Source organism: Solanum pennellii, chromosome 12, assembly GCF_001406875.1.
Source record: "Solanum pennellii chromosome 12, SPENNV200".
NCBI lineage: Eukaryota > Viridiplantae > Streptophyta > Magnoliopsida > Solanales > Solanaceae > Solanum > Solanum pennellii.
Window position 1 is genome coordinate 49,023,864 of NC_028648.1, and position 26,439 is coordinate 49,050,302.

Genomic DNA, 26,439 nt, shown 5'->3' on the forward strand with positions numbered 1-26,439 from the left:
AGAATTCAACAATAGAGCGAATCTACCAACAAAAAGTCATGTACGTTTCATTGTAACATCTGATGTACCTTATAGTTGAGTTGTAACTTCTTGTTATAATATACATTCTTTCAGTATTTGCATAACACTTGGTATTATGTTAATGACATAAACGATATCTTTAAAGACCTGATTGTTCTGTAGTTATTTGTTAAACATCAAAAGTAACCATTCATTATGTTATATTCAAGAGGATTAATCCTCAAAGGATATGCTAGAATTCTATACACTGAATTGTTAACAAGCATCACTAATCTAAACAAAAATATTAGATACATATATATATCATAAATTCCAAGATGTCATTGTGCATAGTTGAGATGGGGCCGGCAGTTGTTATTTTTATAACAAGTTGAGTGAATTATTCTCCTCACTACATCAACAATAATTGTAAGTTGCTAAAATACAGATTAGTGGCCACCACAAAAACAAGATTAATTATATTAGTTCATAAAATACAAGAAGAACAAATATTACTATGTTAGTCCATTAGAGCATCCACCCTGGAATAAATCCATTAATATTATGAGCAGTTGTTGCTGCATTAACCTCATGATCATTTGCACCCATATTTGGATTGTATCTGCATGGACAGCAAATAAATATGAGTGTATTATACATATTACCAGCATACCTATTATTCTTTTCTTGCAATCATTTTATTTTATTTTGAGACGATAATCTATTGAAAATAGTTTATATATCCACAAATTTAAGGATTATTTATGCGGACTATCCTCTCCTCATACTACTAGTAACAAATATTTTTCTCATCAGTTGAAAATTTGTACTGATTTTTCCTCTTCATTTTTCACCAAACCATAGTTCAGTAATTAGGAAACACATTCTCACTGACATAGTGAGAAGCTTCTAAGTTTTCCCTATGAAACAATTATTCCCTCTATCCCAATTTCTATAACTTCCTTTTTCTTTTCAATCAGTCCCAAAAAGAAGAGAAAATGATAAATTAATATGCCCCGAACTATCATAAATTGTATGCAAATGCTCTCAGTTATACTTTTGGGACATTGGTACCTCTGTTGTTCAAAAACTAGAGCATATATATTTTTTACTCTAATAGAAGACTTAATAGGGACACGTGACATAATCTTATCCGTCGATTCGATATTTAATAAATATCGGATCGGTGCATAAGATTATGACACGTGTATCTCCATTAATATACAAAGGGTATATATGTTCTAGTTATTAGACGACATGAGTACCAATATCGCAGAAGTATGACTGAGAATATCTCCATAACATATACAATAGTTCGGAGGTATATTTGTCCTGTTTCTGACATATTTCTATATTATGAAACAATTTAACTTTAAAATACTCATTTACTCTACAACAAAAATAATCATTAGCGGCAATTGTCACGCTTTGTATATGTACCGTAAAGCCTTTAGCGACATTGGTTCTAATGACACTTAACTAATACCGATAAAGTCTTTAGCACTCGTTATTAATGTCAATATTTAATGTCGCTAAAAGTTATTTTTGTTGTAGTGTTAGTACAACCACATATATATCTATTAACTTATTTTAGACTATAAATTTTAAAAGTCTTTCTTTCTTTACCAAACTTTATGTCAAGTCAAACTAAGTCATATAAAATGAGATACTTACCCGAATTGAGGCGATGAAGAATTCAAACGGAGAGGTTGAAAGAAAGGTTGTGCAGTAGTTTGTGGAGGGAGTCGATTGTATTCCATTGTTTCTCCTCCATTATTTCCCCATGACAATCCAAGTGGAATTCTAGCTGCACTTTCTTCCAGCTGATGATCACAAACAATTATTCATTAAAAAAAATACAAAATCAACTTAATTAATTAACACACATATATAGATATGTACCTTGTTTTTTAGTTGTTTATTTGCTTCTTCCAGCATTTGCTCCTAATATATTTATTTGTTAGAATTTTATGATATGCTTTTGATGAAATAAATTAATTTTGTAATGTTAAGGCAGTGTACCTTTTCTTGAAGGTCTGCTAGCTGATCCAGCATAGATTGAGTCTGACAAAGTGTGCACTTACACATTATAAAACTAATTGTTGGAAAATGAACTTTACACCAAAACCTCTTTCTCTATCAATTTATATGACTTTGCGGCCAGTTAAAAAAAATGATATATTTATATAATTTTTTAATAAAATTATTTATGTGATACACAATTTTATTAAATTTTATATCAAGTTAAATTAACTCATATATATATGTATGCTTCTATTTTTCATATGACTGTTTCCTAAGATGCGAAAGCATGAGTTATTATTACTACAAAAATTTGTGTCAAGTCAAACTCAGACGCACAAAAAGACAAAGATGACTATCGAGGCATGGCACGTTGTTAAGGACATGCCCCTATATATTGTGACTAAAGAATAGGTGAACGTGACACATGCTATTAATTAAATCGTTACAATATATTTAAGTTATAGTATTTGGATATACCTTTTTTGATCTAACTTTCTTCAAAGATGCATCCAATTGGTGCTCAAGCTGCTCAAGTTCTTTCGAGTTTAGTGTGCCCAAATCCTCTCCAAGAATATGTCTATTAATTTTCACTAATCAAAAACTTATGTAAAGCTAACTAAAATCATTTAATTACATCACTAATATCTTACCTTTGAGAACGTTGAAGGAGCTCAACTCTAGCTTTTAGCCTCACATACTCATTGTAGTTCATCTGTTGAAAGAGAAAAACGTCGAGAAGTACAATTAATTAATAAAAATATGCTCTTGCTTAAATTTTTTAATGAGACGATCACACGATTCAATATGATATCAAAGCAGATAGAAAGATCGAACCTTACTGCTGCTCATATTTAAAAAGAATTTTCATGTCCATAAAAAAGAATCACGGGCACACGTGATATTTAGAATATGATATTAGGAAAAATTGCTCTTTTGGTTCCACTATATGTGTAAATATGTCACGTATGGAACCATGTTGTACTTGAATCACGTTCCCATCTTAATTATCTTTATTTGTTAGGCTTTAGGGGAAAAAAAAGTATTAGAATAGTATTCACCAAACATAATCAAAATGTAAGTGTACGCAATCGAACTATCTTGATGTATAGCTTTACAAATAATATACTTACGACATGATAAAGTAGATAAACAATACCTGAGTATCACTAACCGGTAACATCGGGTCCAAAGATGCGTAACTGCATTGTTGATACTTTTCAAGTGTTGTCATCATGCTTCAACAATTTGATATAAAAGAAGAGTTATTAGTAATTTTTCCAACATGCTGCTGCTGAACTATATATAATGCATCAAGAGAGGTATCTGTGATTTTGCACCACTCTACTTATCACAATAATTAAAAAATGAGGTTAGACGTTCAATGCTCAAATTCGTTCATTTCATATATGTTGAGAAATTCTTTATATCATAATCCTGATCCTTAAATTTATAATTCAAAATTAAGGTAGCATATTAAGAGTAAAATTCGAAGGAGTCCTTTTGAGTCTGTTCAAGGAGTCTTCTACAATTACTTGTAATTTATTTCAATACTCGAGTATGTGAGTATGAGAATGAGAAGAGTGTATTCATGAGTCTACATTATTATTGAGATCCTTGAGTCAAGTCGTTCATGCTCATAATTCCGCATGAACTCCATAAATTGAGTATCTTTGAGATGAGTAATATCTTCGAGTTCTAACTTTTTGAGTATTGAGTTCCTAATTTTTTTGGGATTATAATCCTATTATGGGACTACCATATGTTATACATGAAGGTCTTTGAGTTGAGTTGTTCATGCCCAATAATTCCGCAAAGACCCTATGAGTCTAGCATTCTTGAGATGAGTAGTATCATTGAGTTCTGGAGTTGTTGAGTTCCTATAATTGAGTTATATATATGGTTATTGTAATCTTTGAATTGAGTCGTTCACGTCCATAATTCGGAAAGAACCCTATTTTGAGAAGTCTTATACAATTAGTTATAATTTGTTTTAGGACTTGAGCACTTGAGTATGAAGATGATGAGAGTTGAGTTTCATTTTTTTTTCAAGTGAATATATGAGAACTAAATATTTCCAAGAGTAAATGTTTTTATATTTAAAACAAGGGAAACCTGTATTTCCAAATGAGTTCAGGGGAGTTTTGAGCATTATCTCTTTTAAGAGAATCTTTTTGGTAATTATTTTAAATCGAGGAAGAGTTATGTTTTTAAACATATAAGCATGAGTATAGATAGCAACTCAGGAAAATTTTGAGCTAAGACTTGAACCATCCTTCATAGTGAGTAAGTTTTTACTAAGGAATTTAAATTTTTCCAAAGTGTTCAGGTCACTAGATGTAGCACCTTGTGTTCAAAAATGAACTAGAGAGAATTCGTTCAACACATTCCTAAATTCTTCTAACATTTGAGTTAATTTGAACGATCATAACTCTCTTTAAAGAATGAGTTATGTGTGCCATGAGATGGAAAATGAAAGGTGTTTAAATTATCTTTCTAACGCCACTGAATTTGCTAAATTTTGAGATCGGATGAGTGAGATATACCTTTTTGAAGTCAGGCAGTCCAATTAAGAAAAGTTATCCGAAAATAGTGAGGGGTAGTTTGGTCTTTTTCATGCTAAATCAGATTTAATTCATTTCAGTAAGTTTTTAAAGGTCTAATCGTATCATGTTCACTTTTATAATCCTAATATACGCCTAGGGTTTTAGTTGAGAGTTCAAGAAGAGAAAAAGTTCAAAGTTTCAAGCGTTCGTTCAAGAAATTCAACATTTCGCCAAGAACCTAGTTCTTTGAGGTATGTAAGCTGCCATAGTGTTGGGTTTATTCACCCGCATGTCAATCATGAGTTTCTTCTACGAATTTATCCATAAATATTGAGCAATTGAAATTTCTTGATGAGTTCTTAAAGTTTCCTTCTCTAGTTTTCATGTAAGATTCTACTTAGGTCAAGTGCAAACAACCATATCTTTTAGAATATAAAGACTTGCGTAGGGCATAACCTATCCAATTAGAGGTACTTGAATCTACTTTTCAACACCACTAATTTTGCATCAATCCAATTTTTGAGAAAAAAAATTATGACTTTAGTAACATGATACAATGTTATTACGAATTAGCCGACGGAAAAATATTAAAAATGGTCATTTTTATTTTGTTTGTCTCCAAGAAAACCCTATATGAATTTCTTGGCTGATAAAAGGATCCAAACAATCCGATTTTCATCTTTTAGTCCATCATTCTCTTCTATCTCAAACCCTAAGACAAAATCCTAAGGGAAAATCAAAGTAGAGGACCTGCCAATCTTTTTCAAGCTTCTTCAAAGATAGCTTTTCTCCAAGAATTTCATTTTTTTCAATTCAAATTCCTCCATACAATTATGCATCACTAGTGAAAATCAAAATGCTTGGTCATAGAGATTTCCATAAACTAATTCAAGAATCTTGAGAAAGGTTTTCTTGATTGTTTACCTTCAAGCTAGGGTTTCAAGGCTTTTAATCAAGTTTTTCTTCAAGTGAAGATTTTCCAAGAACCTCGTTATTCCAGGTATGTAAGGCTATCATAGTGTTGGACTAGTTCATCCTCACACCCTACATCTACTTTCAGATCAGTAACACAGTAGTCTAGGATACTTTCCCTATATTTGAATATTTTTGAGATAAGTTGATTTTAAGTTCTTGACTTCATGTTTTCTTTTAAAAGTACAATTCCTAATTATCAAATTTCTATATTGTTATTGAGATCCCCTATATCATGAATCATAACTCTTAAATTCATAATTCAAATTCAAATTTAAGAGAGAATTAAGAGTGGAGTCAAAGAAAGTCTTTGAGTCCAATTGTGAATCCTTTGAGATCAACTATTTAGTTAAACCGAATTTCGAGAAAACAAGTATTAGAATGAGAAGAGTTATATACATGAGTGTCATATTGTTATTTAGAATCTTGAGTCGAGTAGTTCATGCCCATAAATTCTGCATGAACTCCGTCAGTTGGGTATCTTTGAGAGAAGTAGTATTATCTTCAAGTTCTAAGTCTTGAGTATTGAGTTCCTAATCATATTGGGATTATATTCCAAATCATGGGGCTACTACATGTTACCTATGAAGGTCTTTGAGTTGAGTAGTTCATGCACATAATTCTGCATGAACCCTATGAGTCGAGCAATCTTGAGATTGAGGAGTATCATTGAGTCCTTTAGTTGAGTAATTCATGCCCATTATTCCGCATTAACCCTCTTAGTCGATCATTCTTGAAACAAGTATTACCATTTAAGTTCTTGAGTTCTAAGATGTTGAGTCTCGAGTATTGAGTTCTAGTTATGGTTATCGAAAACTTTGAATTGAATCGTTCACGTCCATAATTCGACATAATCTTTATTTTGAGAAGTCTTTTATTTATTTTTTTAAATTTGGTTTAAGACTGAGCACTTTAGTTGAGAAAGAACAGAGTTGAGTTCATTTTCTTTAAAATGATATATGATAATTATGTATTCCCAAGAGTAAATGTTTTTACATTTAAGATGAGACGAATTTGAGATTTCCAAAAGAGTTTTGAGCAGTTTGAATATCATCTCTTTTAAGACAAGGATTTTGAGTAATAATCTCAAACAAAAAGAGTTATATTTTTAAACATATGAGCTAGTATATTTGTGAGTATCATTATGCACCGATATGGAGGAGAGTTTAGATAACTTACGACCCCCATAAACCATGTAGCCAACGTGGGTAGAACGGGTCATACTTTTTAGACGATTCCTTAAATATTTTTTAGCTTAGACTTGTGGATCCACTTAGTGAGTAGGTCTTATACACTGGAAAATTACAGGACAGTTCTGACATCATGGGCGAAACGTTGTATCATCAGAAAGCTCATAGTGATGGTTGTCAGTTAGAGAACTTCCACAGAGATATTTTTTATTTTTATATACACAGTTTATTTTATATTTTCATATACAAACAAAGTTTATAGTGTTTCCTTGCATACAAACTAATTTACTATTAAATTTTCAATACATTGAGTTGTTTTCTACTGTTTTAAAGGCTTTCCATATATTGCATTTGTATTGTTGTTTTATATTGAATAGAGTACCCAGAGTTGATTACTCATAGTCGAGTATCTTATTATTGAGTTGCGCCCTATTTCACTGACTTGAGTGTCTTTTCATTGAGTTGAACTATGTTTCTTATTCTTGAGTTAAAAAGAGGTAAGTATGTTTCCTTTTTATCAAAGTTCAAGCCTATGTTTATGTATTTGAATTCCCTTTACATGCTCGTACATTTCACGTACTAAGCTCTTTGGCCTGCATCGTTTCATGATGCAGATACATGTATTCACGGTCATCAATAGGTGCTTCATTGATACCACATGGAGTTCGCATTAGCTTCGGTGAGCCTCCTTACATCTGAAGGGTTCCACTTGTACTCTTAGTTATATCAGTTGTTAGGATGTCGTATGTCTTATCTGCCTTCATTTTTGTCATTTAGAGGCTTCATAGATAGACAGTAGAGTTTGAGAAGTTTGTTTCATTTATTTTTAAAAATGTTTTAAAGACTTAAATGCATATTCTGTGGCGAGTTGAGTATATTATTTTTATTATGTTTTAAGCTTTGTATACTTGAGTTTGCCTTCCGCTTGTAGTCAACCAGAATGAGGGTTTGGCTTGGAGATCAGCAATGGTTCTTGAGAGCCGGCCACTTCCAGGGTGTAGGCTTAGATCGTAATAGTATATATTATTGGGAGTAATATTGAGCACTGATTTATATGGGGGAGTGTTCAGACAATTAACAGCCCCCATAAACCATGTATGCCAATATGGGTAAAGGGTCACACATTTTAGATGATTTCTTATTGCTTTTTAAGTATAACTTAGTGGATCTACTTAGTTAAGGATGTTCTTCACTCCGACAAGGTATAAGACTGTTCTGGCAGCGTGGGAGAGATGTTATAACATCACGTTGCTCATTAAGATGGTTGTTGGATAGAAAATCTCCAAATAAGAAACTTTGGATCTTATGAGATCCTAAAGCATGTTGGTGTAGTTATATACAAGCTTAATTTGTCTCCTAACATGACATGCATCTAGTTTAGGATCTTTTGATGGTTAAGAAACATGTTGATCAAGATGATAGTCATGGCACATCAAATTGTTACATTCAAGAAATCATAGTTTCTCTAGTGAAGAAACTTTGTTAACAATTTTAGTTAGACAAGTTTGCAAGTTGAGGGCGAAAGATTTTCCTTTGATTAATGTATTTGGAGGAATCATTGACAGGAGGAGACGACTATTAAGAGACAAAGGAAGACATACAAAGAATGTACCCACTGTTGTTTGAGACCTTGGGTACACTTTCTTAGTTTGTTCAATAATGAATAAGAGTTAACATAAGAGAATATGTATATATACCTCTAATCTTGTTAAAAATATAATTAGATTTGCGTTTTGAAGATTGACATAGTTTTGTATACCTATTAATTAGGCCTTATTGGTGTGAAAACTCGACACTGAAGGGTATTTAGGCACAATGAACATTTGTAAATGTTTTGAATAAATATGATATATAATGAATAGTGATGAACTTCATATGAGGTTTTTCCTATTTTAAAAGTGGGAGCTCATTAGGATGATCCAGTGTTACAAAAGGCGAGCGCCTCCTCGCCTTTGGCGTGTGGCGAGGCGAGGCGATGGGTCCTCGCCATTCTCTGCCGAGGCGAGGCGATAGTAAAAAGGCGAGGTGTGGCGAGGTGTGGCGCTGCAATGGCGACAGAAAAGGCACCGCCTTTTTAATTAAAAAAATTTGACTTAATAATATTAGTCAAAATTAGGTTTTTTTTTTTTTACTTTTGAAATTTCTGAAACTCCATCGCGACTCTCTCTCTCTCGATTGACTCTCTTCTCTTCTCCGTCATCGCTGTCTCTTCTCCCTCGCTCTCCATCGCTGTCGGCTTCTCCATCGCGAGCCTCTCTCCAATTCTCCCTCGCTGTCGGATTTTGTTCTCCTTCTCCCTCGCCGGCCGCCGGCTCACGATTGTGTTCCCTCTGACCCTCGCGACTCTCTATTCTCCAGGTATCGTTTTCTCTCTTCTACTTCAACAATTTTTTTCTATTCTTCTTCTTCAGTTTTTTTTCAGTTGTGTTTTTTTTGTGTAACTTGTAAGGCTGTAAGCACTAAGCAGTGCTTAGTTGCTTACTGCTTTGTGTAAACTTTTTTTTTTAAATTATAGGCAGTTAATTAAAAAAAATCTTTCTCTTTTTCTAATTATTTATTCCAATATTCCTAAACAGCGAATTAATTGAATTTAATAATCAATGGCGGATGCTAGCAAAAAGAGGGACATTGGATGGAATTATGGCACTCAAGGAGCGACGAAAGATTCGGTTAATTGTAACTTTTGTGGGAGTACTTTCAATGGTGGAATAACTCGACACAAACAACATTTAGTGGGTGGTTTCAAGAATGTTAAATGTGTCGCTTGTCGATCGGAGATTAGAGAAGAAGTAAGAGCTTATATGCAAAACAAAATAGCTAATAATCCCAAATTTCAAGTGAGGCAGCCGGAAGAATTTGTTGATATTGATGATCTTTATGAAATGGATGATTATGCGGAAATGAGGCCTCCCTCCAAAACTCAAAAGATATCTTCTAGTGGAGGTTCATCCACCGCACGGAGTGTGACGAAAGGACCTTTGAACCTCTATTTTTCACAAAAATCAACACAAAAAGGAGGCTTAGAAAAAGGAGGAGGAATCAAAGAAACAAAGAAAATTCTAAGAGAGCGTGCGGTAAGTGCTTTTGCAATTTGGATGTATGATGTCGGGCTCCCTTTTAATAGCGTCAATCACAAATCATTCGATAAATTTATTGAGGCGGTTGGACAACATGGCCCCGGAATGAAGCCTCCTACATTCCATGAAGTTAGAGTCACTCACCTTAAAAAAGAGGTGGATAAAGTAGAAAAAATTGTTGATGAGCATAAAGTACAATGGACAAATTTTGGATGTTCCATTATGATGGACAAATGGACGGCACGAAATGGCAAAATGATCATCAATATTTTCGTGAATTCTCCAATCAGTAGTGTATTTCTTGGTTCTGTTGATGCTAGCAATAAATCTACCGATTCCACCAAAATGTACAAGTTATTTGAAAGCACTATCAAAAGAATTGGACCGGAAAATGTTGTACAAATTGTCACCGATAATGCTAGTGAGAATGTCAAAGCGGGAAGTATGATGATGGGTGCGTATCCACACATTTATTGGACTCCAAGTGCCGCTCATTGCATCAACTTGATATTTGGTGACATATTCAAGGTTAAGCCATATGCTTTTGGTAATCAACCTATCCTTTAACTTTCTTTATAGTCAATAATTCATTAGCTACTAATTAATATAATTTAATCTTTCTGTAACAGTTTTTAAGAAGGCCATCAGAATCCATTCTTACATTAGTCAAAGGCCATTGTTGTTAAACTTGATGAGAAAATTCACCAAAGAAAGAAATTTGGTGAACCAGCCAAGACAAGATTTGCAACGACATTCTTAACTTTGAGAGCTATGTACATATAAAGAAAAAACTTGAGAACTTTAGCCCTCTCAATCGAATGGAATTCAAGTAAATTTGCAAAGGAAACTTTGGGGAAAGAAGTTGCCAATCTTATTATTTTTGTCCACTTTTGGAATGATGTTGTTCGGGCACTTACAGTTTGTAACCCTTTGACAAAAGTGCTTTGTTTGGTGGATGGGGAGAAAAAACCATCAATGGGTTATATTTATGAAGCAATGGATAAAGCCAAAGAAGCTATTGCACATGGTTTTCGTGGAGTTAAGAAGCATTATGAGAAAGTGTTTCAAATTATTGATGCAAGGTGGTCAGAACAACTCCATCGGCCTTTGCATGTTGCAGGCCATGTTTTGAACCCAGGATTATATTATAAAGCTGAAGAAGAGGGAACTTTATCACAGACTTTGTGAACTGAGTATTATGCATGTGTTGAGAAGTTGGCCCGTGATACAACAATACAGGATGCACTAGTCGCTGAGCTTCCTAAGTACAAAATGGCGGATGGACTATTTGGTTGTGGTCCGGCTAAAAGAGCTAGAGACACAAGGTCACCGGGTAAGTGGGTTGATTTAGATCTTACTTAAATTATTTGACTTATTTATAGTCACTAACCTTTAAATTTATTTTATTATAGTTGAATGGTGGTCACTATTTGGTAGTGAAACACCAAACTTGCAAAAGTTTGCCATGAAAGTATTAAGCCTAACTTGTAGCTCATCCGGATGTGAGCGAAATTGGAGTGTGTTTGAACACGTAAGTAAAAATTTATATCCTATTTTTCATATTATATTATTATCAATATCAACTAGTTAATATCAATAACTTATGCACAGATTCATTCCAAAAAGAGGAATAGGCTTACACTATCGCGTCTCAATGATCTAGTGTACATTAAGTACAATAGAACATTGAAACGTCGTTATGATGCTCGTGATCTTATTGATCCAATTCGCTTGGATAACATAGATGATTCAAATGAATGGTTAGTTGGATGCCCCGAAGATCAAGACGATGAACTAGTATATGAGGATGATGATCTTACTTGGGGTAGTGTTGCTATGGCAATTGGAGCGGACGAGAGTATCTATCATCTTAGGGGACTTTCTTCAAGATCAACAGTACTTGACAAGGGCAAAGGAGTAGAAAGTACATCTACAAGTTCATCTTCAAGTAGGACTCGAACACTAATTGATGAAGAATACGAGGAGGAAGAAGATGAAGAGCAATATAATGATGTAGAGGATTTTGATCTTCAAGAGTTGGATTTATTGTATTTTGAATTGTTTGGTCTTTAAAGTTTTAGACATTTTAGTATCTACTATTGGTTTTTGAATTGAATATTTGCTAATATGTGTTATTGCTATTAAGATTTTGGATAAAATATGCAATTAAATATTTTTAATTTTTGATATTAATTGGTGCCTTTATTCAAAAAGGCAAGCGCCTCGCCGCTCATCTCGCCGCGTGGCGAGGCAGGCCCTTGTCGCCTCTCGCCGTCCACAACACTAGGATGATCTAAGATACGTATTTCTACCATATAATCAAAGGTATTAGTTCACTAACCCCTATATATAGTGATATATTCAACTTCAGTATAAATTCATCCACAAAATCAAGTGGTTTGAAAGCTCGAATTGGGGATTTTGACTTTGAAGGTATATGAGTTCACTTTTAAGCTAATCATATCAAATTTAAATACTATTTATCATTTTTTGAGTGTTTAGCAATGTTAAAAAGCGCTTTAAATAAGTTTTAAAATGCTTAAAACAAGCCAAAAACTATACATTGAGCAACCCCAACTTATATGACTTTTTTAGCTTTTAAATGATTCTGAGTTGACCAATGGTAAATTTACTATTGTATCACTTATAGCTTTTGGTTATTCCAACAATGTCATCAAATAAAGCTTCATATTAGTCTCTTCATTTTAATTTATATATGTATTTAGACTGGATTTAAAATTTAAGAAATATATGAGAAAACTTTGACATGTTTTAAAGCTATCCTTAAACTGAATAAATTTTGAATAGATAGAAGAGCACATCTTTGTGGGGTTTTGGTCAAATAAATGGGGACTCAATATAGATAAAATGTTGATAGTATCATTAAATATTTATCAAATATGAAAATGTATCATTATTTTTGAAATTTACTAAAGAAAAATATCATATAAATTAGAATGGAACCATGATGTTACCTTCATTATATTGCTGCCTCTTCCCTTCTCTGCCTTTGATCTTCATTATTATATCCTTTAAAATGCCTTTGCATTTATTTTTCTAGTTTTCTTGTTTACAGAAGCTACATTATCTCATCGTAAACCACTGTTTTTTATTTAGTTTTGCAAGACTAGATCTTGATTTTTGTGTAAAACCCTATTTATAGCACCATTGATCTTGCATTTTAGTTTGAATATAAGATTTGGGCAGTCATATCTGATAAAGAAATTCTGCATATATTTTATAAATATTTTTTTTCCAACTTACTCGATTAGGTTTTTATTTTATTTTTTGCAATTATCTTATACTGTCATATGTATATATACTATATCAAATATTGAATCATATATCATATATATTTATATAAAAAGAATCCTACGCTTGCCTAATTGGCGCCCCACCACAAACAAAAATTTTCTTTTAAATTAATTTATTCCAAAAACTAGTCTTCTTCTTTCATTAAAAGATGTGACTTTTATGAAAAGTTGCAATTTCAATGAAGAGTGGTGATTTTTATCAAGAGTGGTGATTTTTATCAAGAGTTGTGATTTTTATGAAGAGTTGCGACTTTAATGAAGAGTTGCGACATTTATGAAGAGTTACGACTTTATGAAAATTTACGACTTTTATAAAATATTGTTAACTTTTCGAAGTATTGTAACTTTTTCAAATAGTTGTAACCTTTTAGACAAGACACAATAAAAATTTGTTAACACTACCCTTTGTTGTTTATAAATAGTGATATATCCTCTCATTTTAAAACAAAAAAAAATTATGATCTTCTTCTTCTACTTTCGCAAAATTAAATATTCGTGTATTTTACTCCTATTGAGTTACATACTAACACCACTATTTTTATATCGATAAGTTGGGGGAATGAAATCATTTCCATCCTTAGAGGATGTAATCTCGTTGGTATTGGAGGAGAATAATTTTCTTAAAGGAACATTGTGTATTCAGTGAACTCGATTTTTTTTATTATATTCCATTCTGTTTTTACATATCCTGGTATGTATTTTTACACTCATTAATTTATTCTTATGATATTAATTGCTGTTTTTGACTACATCTTTTAAACTCTTTTGTTTATATTTCTTCAAAGTTATTGTCTCCGATTCATTGTGCAGAAAATAATTACTCTACTCAATTTCAAGAATTCATATTTTGATAATTTATATTAAATTCTATAACCTAAAGTACTATATATGAGCTTTACATATTATCTATTTTTACATAAATATGAAATTTTTCACTTATCAATTGAAGAAATTCATTATACAAGTTCAAAAATTATAATTTTTTTCATGTTCAAGCATAATTTCTTTTTTTTCTGGATATGTTAACTTAAACGTTTTTTTTTATTATGAAATTCCTTTTTAGAATCAATGGTTTATTATTTCGTGAATAATTCATTCATTAGAGATTCTTGAGTTATGTGATAATGACTAATAATCAAATTAATGTTTGAATATTGCTTATATTTTTTAAGAACCTATTTTTCCTTTTTTTTTAATGTATGGATATTAAAAAAAATTATTTGCAAGTTCAATGCAATTATTATTTATGACTGCATAAAGCGCGAACAAATTATCTAATTGGTTATACATATAAACAAAATATATCATACATGAGTTTTATCTACATGCATTGTCATTGATTTATACCTCTAATATATGGTTTATTACATGTATCAAATAATTAAGCATCACAAAAAATTATAACATGTTAAAATAATGTGTAATATTAAACTTTTACCAATATAAAAAGAAAATAAGAAAGGAAGTTACTTAAAAGGATAGAAAACTAATTTACCAAATTCAAAAAAAGTAGGTTTATTTTTGTTTAAAATTGTTGTTATGGAGGGGGGTTACATTTCTTAGGTATATGGAGTTTTTAATTTTTTTCTTTATAAAATATGTTATAGAAAGTAAGTTTTGTTTGGTAATATTTGATAAAACATTTCTTATGCTTATGATATAACAAAAGTGTACGGTGAGACAGAAGATTATCTGCTGGATAATTAAGTACCTTCAAGTTTATTATTAAGTTAATATATTCTGTTATTGATTACTGCAGATATTAATATCATCTTTAATACCCTGCCTGCATAAGCAGCCTTTTCTCCCTTCTAGGGAACCAAACAAAACTTGACACATCTGATAATCAAATCTCAACAGTGTAGTGAATTGGTAACATGGAAAATCCATTAGATGAACAAATAGACACTTTTATTTTTTTATTTTTTGATAAAAAACATGAATCCACTTAAAAATCTCTACCTTAAAGAAAGAAACAAAGATCGAGGATCTTTCAAAAACAATATATCTATTATTATGAGATAGTAATAAGATCGGCATATATTCTACCTTTTCAAACGGCTAGACCTATGACCAGACTCCATTTAGAGGATTTTATTGTTGTTGATAAACCTAATGGATGTATATTCTTATAATTAGGTAATGATAATGTTTACGTATACACTATTCTCTCATATGGCTATACCTGGGCCCACATATAAGATTTCACTGTATATGTTGTTGAAAAACCTGACAGATGGATGGATCTTCCTATACATATATTAGTAGATCTTAGGAATGAAGATAGATGATTTATGATCTAAACAAATATATGTACCTAAATGGAGTCCGTAGACATTCAGATCTCAAACATATATATAATTGAGGTGAGAGATGTATATATATGGTTGAGTTAATTAATGAAGTAAGTAAACACGCACACACAAAAAGAAAAAAACATATGTATATATATACATACCTGGAAGCACTTGAAAACTCATAGAGTTTTCCGCGGCTAGAGAAGATGATGAGAGCAACTTCAGCATCACAAAGTATAGATAACTCATAAGCTTTCTTAAGAAGTCCATTTCTTCTCTTAGCAAAAGTAACTTGCCTGTTTATTTTGTTCTCTATTCTCTTTAGTTCTACTCTTCCTCTTCCCATTTTCTCTCTTTTCTTGTCTCTAACAAGAAAAACACTATTATTCCACTCTAGGTTAACACACTTTTTCTACTATCTCTGTCTGTGGACTACCAAATTTAATGGAAAGAGAGAGAAGCACTGTTATGCCCTATCTAATCGTTTGTCACTTTCATATAACCCCTCAAATTGATAAATCACATATAAATTTTTAAATATATATGTTTCATTTTACGTGACACATTTTAATTTTTAAGAATTATTTTTATTTTTTGGAAACTTGTAGTTTAATATAATTCTTGAATATTTGTGTGAAGTAAGGTAACTTTTTTTTTTGAGATCAACTAAAAAAATGATGTCACATAAAATAATACTTAGAATATAATTAAATAAATATCCGCTAGTCAATAAACCGACAATAATATAATTTAAACTGGTTATTCTTTAATTTCCTGATATGACATAATAATCTTTTCACGTCAAACATGAATTCTTTTACAAATTTTTAGAGATGATTTTTTTTTTTTGGAAAACTTAAATAAAGAAATTTTTATTTTCTTAAAAAGATGTTCTATAATTAAACGCCTACTAAGTACACAATTTGTTACGTATACTTATTAACTATTTAACAATTTAGTCAAAGCTAGTGAATCCTCATAACTCACATCTGCCTCCCCCTCATGATCTTACTAATAGCAAATAAAATAGATATAATAAGATTTCAGAGTTATACTTTTGAAAATTGTGTTTTATATTTATATTTATTTGCTATTAAGATTGAGGTTTGTATATTTATGTTGGTTTGCATATTTATGTCTACTAATAAGTTTCACTTGCGAATATACAAATAGGTTAAATATATAAAAATTCTGTAGTTATACGGTTAGAATTTTTTTCAGAAATTTGTTTTGTATATTTCGTTTGCCAGTATACAAACAAGACAATTTATCATCAATTTTTTATATATCGTATATAAATAATTAGGATAAACATACATAAAATTCTTGACTTATACAATCAAAAATAAAATTATACAAGGTCTAAATTTTATACCTATAAGACTAATTATACAAATCAATCTAATAGCAAAATTGAGTAAAACTATAAATATCTATACTATTAATAATTTCTTATATTCATCAATTAGAAATATTATCTAAAATAACTTTTGTGTCAAACCTCTACCCTTCTAAAATAGCCCAATCAACTTGGTGATAGTTCTGAAACATAGACCTATTAATAATGATAGAGCAAATACTAATAAATTTCACCTGAGAACTGAACTCTAAAAAGTTATATTTTTATACACCTTAAAAAGTGTGTCTCTACATATATATGCAATTATTTATGAATGTATATTATTTATTATTATTATATATATATATAGGTGTACATGGAGTTACCCTATATGTAATAAGTATAGGTCCTTTTTGTGGTTTTGGGTAAATTAATGTTTCACATTGATACATCGTATTACCTTTTGGATACGAATATCAACGTAAAAGTACAATCGCCAGTGTTTAATTACCAACGTGTCCATGCTTCCCTTACGAGCTGTCTTTTTCTTATTGACCTGCAAATAATCCTTTATTAATATTTTAATATTCATACACTAAAAATTATAGAAAAAAACAAAATATTAATAGTATTTTGACATAAATTTGATTATTCATCATTATCACATAACTCAAGAACTTCTAATAAATGAATTATTGATGAAATAATAAATTATTAGTTTTTTAATCAATATTAAAATGAAAATAAAGAACATAATAATATATATACAATGACATTTCGTAAGAAAAAGAACACATTTAAATTATACAATTGTTATGTCTCATGGAAAAATTTAAAATTTGTTAACAGATTAAAAAAATAAAAGAAATTACACTTACCGATAAGTGGGAAACTTCATATATATATATAAAAATAGATAATATGTAAGTCTATATATAGTACCTTTAAGTTATAGAATTTATATAGAATATCAAAACATAAATTCTTAAAACTGAGTATAATAATTATTTATGCACATTGAATATACTTACTTATTATATGTGCACATGTTAAATAACTTTGCAGAAACATAAACAATAGAATTTAAAACATATAAATATCATAAGCATGAATTAATGACTGTATAAAAAAATCAGGATATGTAAAAAATGAATAAATAGAAAGGAAAAATATCATGTTCACTGGATGCACAGTATCTTCTAATGAAAAATAATTCTTAACTAGTACCTAAGGTTTAAAGAATTAAATCCTCTCACAATGGGACGATTTTCTTCACAAATGTATTGATACAAAAACAATTGTCTCAGTAAGTCACTCTACAAGAACAAAGTACACGAATATTTAATTGTTTAGAAGAAGAAGAAATTCAGCATTTTTGTTGCTTTATAATGAGAGGAAATTCCTCTATTTATAAACAACAAAGGGTAATGTGAATAACTGTTTATTATAACCTATTGAAAAGGTAGCAACTCTTTTAAAAAGTCACAACCCTTCGAAAAGGTTATAACCTTTCGTAAACGTCACAACCTTTCATAAAGTCACAACCTTTCATAAAAATCACAACGTTTTATTAAAGTTACAATTTTTCATAAAAATCACAACTTTTCATGAAAGGGGAAAACTAGTTTTGGACATAATAAATTAAAAGAGAATCATGATATACTTTTTCATTTATTTTAAAATTAATATTTTGTTATAAATTTTTCAAATTCAACTTTGAGTTGGATTCAAATTTGAATAAGTGCTCCAAATTTGTTTTCAAAAGAAAAAAGTGATTGATATATCCCTCAATTTTGTTATTTAAAATTGATATATTTCTTTTTATAAAATTGACTTATATATAAATCTATTGTTATATAAATGACTTGCATATACCATTTTCCTCCGACGAAAGTGAACACTTATTTGTAAATCAATTTTAATTTTTTTTACTAAAAAGAATTCATGCATGGATATATTTGATTCTTCACACGCATATATTTTTTATTGTAATGACCCCTCCGATCGTTATGAGTGACATAATTGTAAAAAGAAATTGGGCGAGAAATATTTTGGGTTAATGCGTTGAAAATTCAAGCTAGGCTAAGCTTTGATGAAATCTAATGCAAAATGAGGTTTAGGGCCATGAATAGAAAGGATTAAGTGAAACGTCTAAGTAGAAGTTATTTTCCTTATTGCTAAGACATTAAGGAGTTTATAAGACTTTGCCGAAGTGAATGTCGATGAATAGAACTTCCGATATCAAACTTGACATAAAAGGGTTAGTTTGGAATGTCGAGGTTTGAAGGTGTGTTGCGAAATGAAATTTTTTAGAGGATTTTAGAGTTTCTGCCTCATGCACACCTCTACAGTGGTCAAATAAATTCCCGCTATAACGGAAGATCTCCCCAAAACACGGCTGCTATAGCGAGATTGGGCCTCTATGGCATGGTAAGTCACACAAAACAAAAAAAAAATTCCCAAAACAAACTCATTACCATTCAAGAACATTATGGGGAAGTGCAGAAGTGACATAGAACATTTTTACTTGTTTTTCATCAAAATCATCCATAAAGGTAAATAAATTAATCCCCTAACTTTTTTATTTGATACAATAGCTTAGAATGAATGATAGTGAGGAAGGTTTGGCTTGACTTAATAGTGGAAAACTACCGATTTGGATGGAATTAATATGAAACTGGATAGCGTTTTTGGGATTGAAATATAATCCAAGTGTATTTAGTCCAATTGTGTATGCTTATGTGTTATATAAATTGTTTATAGATCAAGAACAAGCTAGGCATCATATCAACGAGTAAAACTAAGGTTCAATAGAACATTTCAAACTCAATTTGAGGTAAGTGATGATTTAGTTTGTTTTCCGTTTACGTTATATGTGTATGTTGACTGTTTTAGTAGCATTTATTGTGCAATATGTTGTTAGGGAGATAAAAAGGATGAAATCGAAGCGATGTCTTGTTGTCACTTTCATGCGATGAACATGTTCTATTTTCTTGTGTTTGCAAGTGTGATTGTATTAATTATGATTGTGTGTGGCTGTTGGTTGGTTAGGGTACCACGGTTGATATATATTTTTGGTTGGATGGGCATAAGATATCTCTTGGTTGGCTTAGATACCACGCTTGATACATATTATCGATCGGCTCGGGTACCATATCTGGTACGAAATATCTAGCAATTGGCTTGGGTATCACGACTAGTACATATTCTAAATTGATTGGACCAGGTATCATACCTACTATATGTGATTGTTTGTGTGTCGATTCCATCAGTGAACCATGTTGCTTTTATTGCAAAGGTTTTGAGCATATTTGTTGTTATTTTAAGTTAGGAGGAGGTGTGGTCATATTTCTTATTTATGTTTCTGATATAAATTCATGCTGCCTGGTTTTATTAAATTGTGGTTATCTGTTCATATTTCATATGATTAGAGCTGATCAATGATCCTATCACTACACTGTTGACTTTATACACTGATACTAAACTTACTTTTTCTTTTTTGAGTACATGATATATTCCAGCGGCTGGTACGACCTCAATTGTGAATGCAAAACCTTTTGAATTCAAGGAGTTGTTAAATTTGACAAGATTCAAAAATGGATTAATGAGAACACATGGTAGTTAGGAGGATAATTCTTCATTGGTAGAAAAGTCAAAGATATCACCTTTTATAGGTGAAATTTAGGTGAACAATAAATTGGTTTCACAATAAAAAATCTTGACATTTTGACATATTGTGATGTCATCGATGACATCAATAGGAAGAATTCACTCCTATAAATAGGTAGCTCCTAATTCATTTGTAATACACCTCTCACTTGCCTTCTCATCTCCTAAGGCATTTGTTCTTCTTTCTCTCTTGTACTATTTCACTTGTACTCTTTTGGAGTGAAATAAATATTGGTTGGTTGTGTCCGAGGAGTAGGCAAAAGAAAACAAAAGTTTGCCAAACATCGTTAATTCCTGGTGTTCTTTTTGTTGTTGTCTCATTTACTATTTATTAGCTACCTTTAGATATAGTAGTTGTGATTCCATCACTCTCTATATATTCGGCTTCCGCAACAATTGGTATCAGAGCCAATGTATTATCGAGTATGCTCTGTGGTTGCAGCATAGTCTGAACTTCCACATCAGAAAAAAATTTACTTTGGTCTTTGCATTGTTAGCAAGTAAATAGTATTTGTAGTACAATGGGAGACAAGAAAAATGATGATTCCACATCGAGAGTCAATAATACGTCATCATTGGCATCTTCGCTTATGACAAGAATTGTGTCAAATGTGAAATTTTCAGTTGAAAATTTTTGACGGGTCAGGAAATTTTGGAATGTGGCAAGGCGAGGTCCTTGATATTATTTTTCAACAAGGGATATTGCCATTGAAGAAAAAAAACCAGACGGTGTAGGAGAAAGAAGATTGGAAAATTATCAACCTTGTTTGCTTGCGGTACCATTCGATCTTACCTTGCAAGAGAACAAGTATCCATATACGATGGAAACATCTGCAAATAAATTATGGAATTCATTGGAGAATAAATTCTTGAAGAAAAACAGTCAAAATAAACTTTACATGAAAAGAAGACTGTTACGCTTCACTTATGTTCCGGTAGCACAATGAATTATCATATCACCAGCTTTAATAAGTTGGCGACAGATTTGCGAAATATGGATGTGACTTTTACGGATGGAGATATGACCTTAATGTTGTTAAGTTCACTTCCCGATGAGTTTGAGCATCTTGAAACGGCTCTACTGCATGGGAATGATGAAGTATCTATCAAAGAAGTTTGTTCTGCCTTATATAGTTATGAACAAAGAAAGAGAGAAAAACAAAAAGGTGGAGAAGCAGAAGCATTGATTGCGAGAGGTCGTTCTCAAAATCATATGAGAACGAAGAAAGGGTGATCCAAGTCAAGATCCAGACTCAGCAAAAATGAATGTGCCTGCCAAGAAAAAGGGCACTGGAAGAAAGACTGCCCAAAGTTGAATAGCAAAGTCAAACCAAATAATGGGAAGACTGTCATGGATTCAAATGTGGCTGATTGTGATGACTCCGATTATTCACTAGTTACGACAGATCCATCGAGATCATTTGATGTATGGTTGATGGACTCAGCTTGTAGCTATCATATGTGTCCCAATCGGGACTGGTTTGTTGATTTACAAGAAGGAGAATGTGGAGTTATACACACCGCAAACAATAATCCTCTTACCGCATATGGTGTTGGTTCAATCCGATTAAGGAACCATGATGGATTAAGTAGAACATTAAAAGATGTTTGATATGTACCAGATTTGAAGAAAAATCTCATTTCTGTTGGAGCCCTAGAGTCAAAGGGGTTCAAAGTCATTACAGATAATGGCGTGATGAGAATATGCTCTGGTGCACTTGTGGTAATGAAGGCAATTCGAAGAAATAATAATATGTACCACTATCAAGGTAGTACAGATAATGGAACAGCGGCAACAACATCCAATGACGAGAAGGAGGCAGAATGATCAAGATGTGGCATATGCTCTTGGGACATGCTGGAGGAAAATCATTGAAAACTTTATGAGATCAAGGATCGCTAAAAGGAGTAAAAACTTGCAACTTGGAGTTTTGTGAGCATTGTATCAAAGGAAAGCTAACAAGGGTTAAATTTGGAACAATTATCCATAATACTAAATGTATTTTGGATTATGTTCATTTATATGTTTGGGGTGCTTCCAAAACACCTTCATTAGGTGGGAAACACTATTTTGTAACCTTTGTTGATGACTTTTGTCGAAGATTGTGGGTGTATACGATGAAAACAACATATGAAGTATTGGGAATTTTTCTCAAATGGAAGGCGATGATAGAAACTCAAAGTTGCAGAAAGATCAAGTGTCTTTGCACAGACAATGATGGCGAATACAAAATGATTTTTTTCCAGAAAATTTGTGAGGAAAATGGCATCGTCAGACATTTCACTGTCAGAAATACACCACAACATAATGAATTGGCGGAACGCATGAATCGAACATTGCTGGAGAAAGTTCGGTGTATGTTGTCCAATGCTGGCTTGGGCAAAGAATTTTGGGCTGAGGCAATAACATATGCGTGCCACCTCATTAATCGTCTACCATCTACTGCTATTGGTGGGATGACACCATTTGAAAAATGGTATGGAAAACCTGCTGAAGATTATGGTTCTTTATATGTATTTGACTCAATTGCATATTATCATGTAAAAGAGTCAAAATTGGACCCAAGAACAAAGAAAGCTTTATTTATGGGAATTACTTCTGGAGTCAAAGGATACCGTTTATGGTGTCTAGAGACAAGAAAATTCATTTTCAACAGGGATGTTACCTTTGATGAATCTACCTTGAAAAATAAGGTAATAGTTGAAGAAGTCAAACAAATTGATAGTGCTTCAAAGCAGGTGGAGTTTGAGGGAAAGATAATTTTCCCAACTCAGGGATCAAACGAGGAAACAATAGAAGATTTTCCTCTTGAAGGAGAGTCAGTCGAAGAGGAGGTTCCATCTCAAGAACCTCAACCATAACTTGAATCAATAGCAATCGGAAAGCCAAAAAGGACAATAAGAAAACCTGCTCGACTCATAGATATGGTGGCTTGTGCGGACTCAATTGTAGCTGATGACATTCCTACCACTTATAAAAACGCAGTCCAAAGTTTAGAAGAAGATAAGTGAAGGATTGTCATGGATGAAGAAATGCAGTGCCTTCATCAGAATCATACATGGAGATTGGTCAATCTTCCGGAGGGTAAGAAAACAATTGGATGCAAATGGGTATTTGCAAAGAAAGAAGGATTTCCTAACCAAGAAGATGTTCCCTACAAAGCAAGATTGGTGGCCAAAGGATATGCTCAAAAGGAGGGAATTGATTATAATGAGGTGTTTTCTCCAGTTGTGAAATACTCCCCTATTAGAGTTTTGTTGGCTTTGGTAGCACAGTTAATTTTGGAACTAGTTCAGTTGAATGTAAAAACTGCATTTTTACATGGAGACTTTAAAGGGAAAATCTACATGACTCAGCCATAAGGATTCAAAGTTGATGGAAAAGAAAATATGGTGTGCAAACTTGAAAAATCTTTGTACGGATTGAAACAATCTTTTAGACAATGGTACAAACGATTTGACAAGTTTATGTTGCAGCAATAGTACATAAAAAGCAAATACGATCATTGTGGGTATTTGCTCAAGCTTGAAGATAATTCCTTTATGTATCTTCTCCTATATGTTGATGATATGTTGATAGCTTCTAAAAGTCAAGAGGAAATTGAGAAGCTAAAGATTCAACTAAGAAAGGAGTTTGAGTTGAAGGATTTGGGTGAGACAAAGAAGATTCTTGGCATGGAGATAAAAAGAGATAGACATTCAAAGAAATTCTATTTATCTCAGAAAGAATATTTGAAGAGAGTACTAAACCGATTCGTTATGAATGAAAAAATGAAGCCGGTTAGCACTCCGTTTGCTCCTCATTTTAAGCTTAGTGATGCTATGTTACCTAAGAATGAAGCTGAACGAGAATATATGTCAAGAGTACCATACGCGAATGTTATTGATAGCTTGATGTATGCAATGGTTTTCACAAGGCCAGATATTTCACACGATGTTGGAGTTGTAAGCACGTACATGCACAATTCTGGAAAGGATCATTGGCAGGCTGTAAAATGGATTCTATGGTACATTTATAACACTTTAGATGTTGATTTGGTTTTCGAGCAGAAAGATAGTCAATATCTTGTTGTATATTGTGACTCAGATTATGTAGGTGATTTGGACAAACGACATCAATTACTGGTTATGTTTTCACTATTGCAAATGAACCAATTAGTTGGAAGTCTACTTTGCAGTCAATAGTTGCTTTGTCTACCACTGAGGCAGAGTACATGACAATTACAGAGGCTGCAAAGGAAGCAATTTGGATTCAAGGATTGCTTAGAGAGATTGGTATTGAAAAAGACAGAATCACAATATTTTGTGATAGTCAGAGTTCTATTCAATTAGCAAAGAACGAAGTTTATCATTCAAAGACGAAGCACATTGACGTCCAATATCATTTCATACGAGACATCATAGAAGATGGTGGAGTCACAATGCAGAAAATTCATACTAAGGATAATTCCTAGTGTTCTTTTTGTTGTTGTCTCATTTACTATATTAGCTACCATTAGATATAGTAGTTGTGATTCCATCACTCTCTATATATTCGGCTTCCGCAACAGGGGTGAATGGCTTCTTCCGGACTATCATGATCTTTTTGTTGTACTCCATTTTTTGGACTTAGACTTCTTATGTTTTTGTGGCTGCATCACTGTATACTAGATTACATAAATGTTTTGGTGCACCACTTACTTTCAAGGGGATTATTTTCGCAAATGCTTACTAGTAATGAGTTTTAGTCATTGAAAATTGTTACTTCTAATTGTTTAGTCGATTTCAAGTTAGTAGATACTTGATTATGATCTCCCACCGAAAATTTAGTGTGGGTGCCTCTAATGGCATGTTGGATCGTGGCATTTTTTAACTATTTAACAGCTAATATGAATTTACTATTTTTATGGTCAAATTTTTCAGTAATTTCCATATATTTTTACAAGTACAGAAGTGAATTTACAACATAGCCGCAAAAATTAGTTTTAAATCAGAGATAAGTGTCAAGGTGAAATATTTTATCCATATGGAATGTCATGTGTTACTATCCATGAAAAAAATTCTTTAAAAAAAAAAAAGTTAAATTATTTTTNCCCCCACACACACACACTCAAAAAAATTGATATTATTTTTTTTTTGACAAAAATTCTACCCCCATTCTAGGTAACGCTTCGTTCCTAATTTTTTTAAAATATTTTTCTCATTTTTTGCTAGATATGTACATATACATATTTTTTAAAATTTTTATTAGTGTACTGAATATAACATAAATAATTAACAAATTAAAAAAAGTTTTGCGGCCACAAGTAAAAAATAATTTCGATATGTATATATCTAACACAAAATGAGAAAAAATTATATCTAGATTAATCTTCCGGAGGGGGGGGGGGGAGATGAAGTCAAAAAAATGAATTATTTTATAAAAAAAAATTTAAACAACAAAAAACTTTAAAAAATGGTCGGGGTGAGAGGAAGTGATGGAGTGGGATAAGAAAAATATTTTGCATTTTACTTTATAAAATAAATATTGTTTTCTTGGATAATAAATTTTTAATTTTTAATTCTAAATAATACTAATAATTTATTTAACTTTTGTCAAGGTTGAATGTTTTGTCCATATAGAGTGTGATGTGACAATGTTTTTTAAAATAAAAGAGAGAGTGTATTACACACCATGATAAGATTGGTATAAAAGAAAGAGCGTGTTTCTCAAACTGAAAAATTATAGTTCAGGTATGAAACCCAAAAAAAGATATAGTTTGGTTGTGTTTTTGAAACTTATCTCTTTAAATTACAATAAAGCTGCAAAAAAATAGTTTAATTTTTTTTTCCATTCACACATATTTGTTTCTTAGTTCAATTATTTTTACGATATAGAATGAAATATGAAAAAGAAACTCAAATAATGATAATCAAAACCATACATGAATTTTTTCAAAATTAAAACTCAAAAGTATATATTTAAAATTATTTTTTTAGTTGTGTTAGATTAATATATATATATATATATATATATATATATATATATGGGTCA

At 31.6% G+C, this 26,439-nt stretch overlaps 1 protein-coding gene across 1 annotated transcript; it reads right to left on the reverse strand.

The window, feature by feature from the left end:
* Nucleotides 1-295: 295 nt before the first annotated feature.
* LOC107005778 (MADS-box protein J2) lies at nucleotides 296-15,847 on the reverse strand. Its single transcript, XM_015204435.2, has 8 exons — nucleotides 15,580-15,847; nucleotides 3,182-3,260; nucleotides 2,676-2,737; nucleotides 2,503-2,602; nucleotides 2,023-2,064; nucleotides 1,903-1,944; nucleotides 1,675-1,823; nucleotides 296-622 (listed from the first exon to the last, which is right to left on the reverse strand). Exons 1-8 carry the CDS (start codon nucleotides 15,762-15,764, stop codon nucleotides 529-531), a joined length of 753 nt encoding a protein of 250 aa, XP_015059921.1. The 5' UTR covers nucleotides 15,765-15,847; the 3' UTR covers nucleotides 296-528.
* Between the last annotated feature and the right edge of the window lie 10,592 nt (nucleotides 15,848-26,439).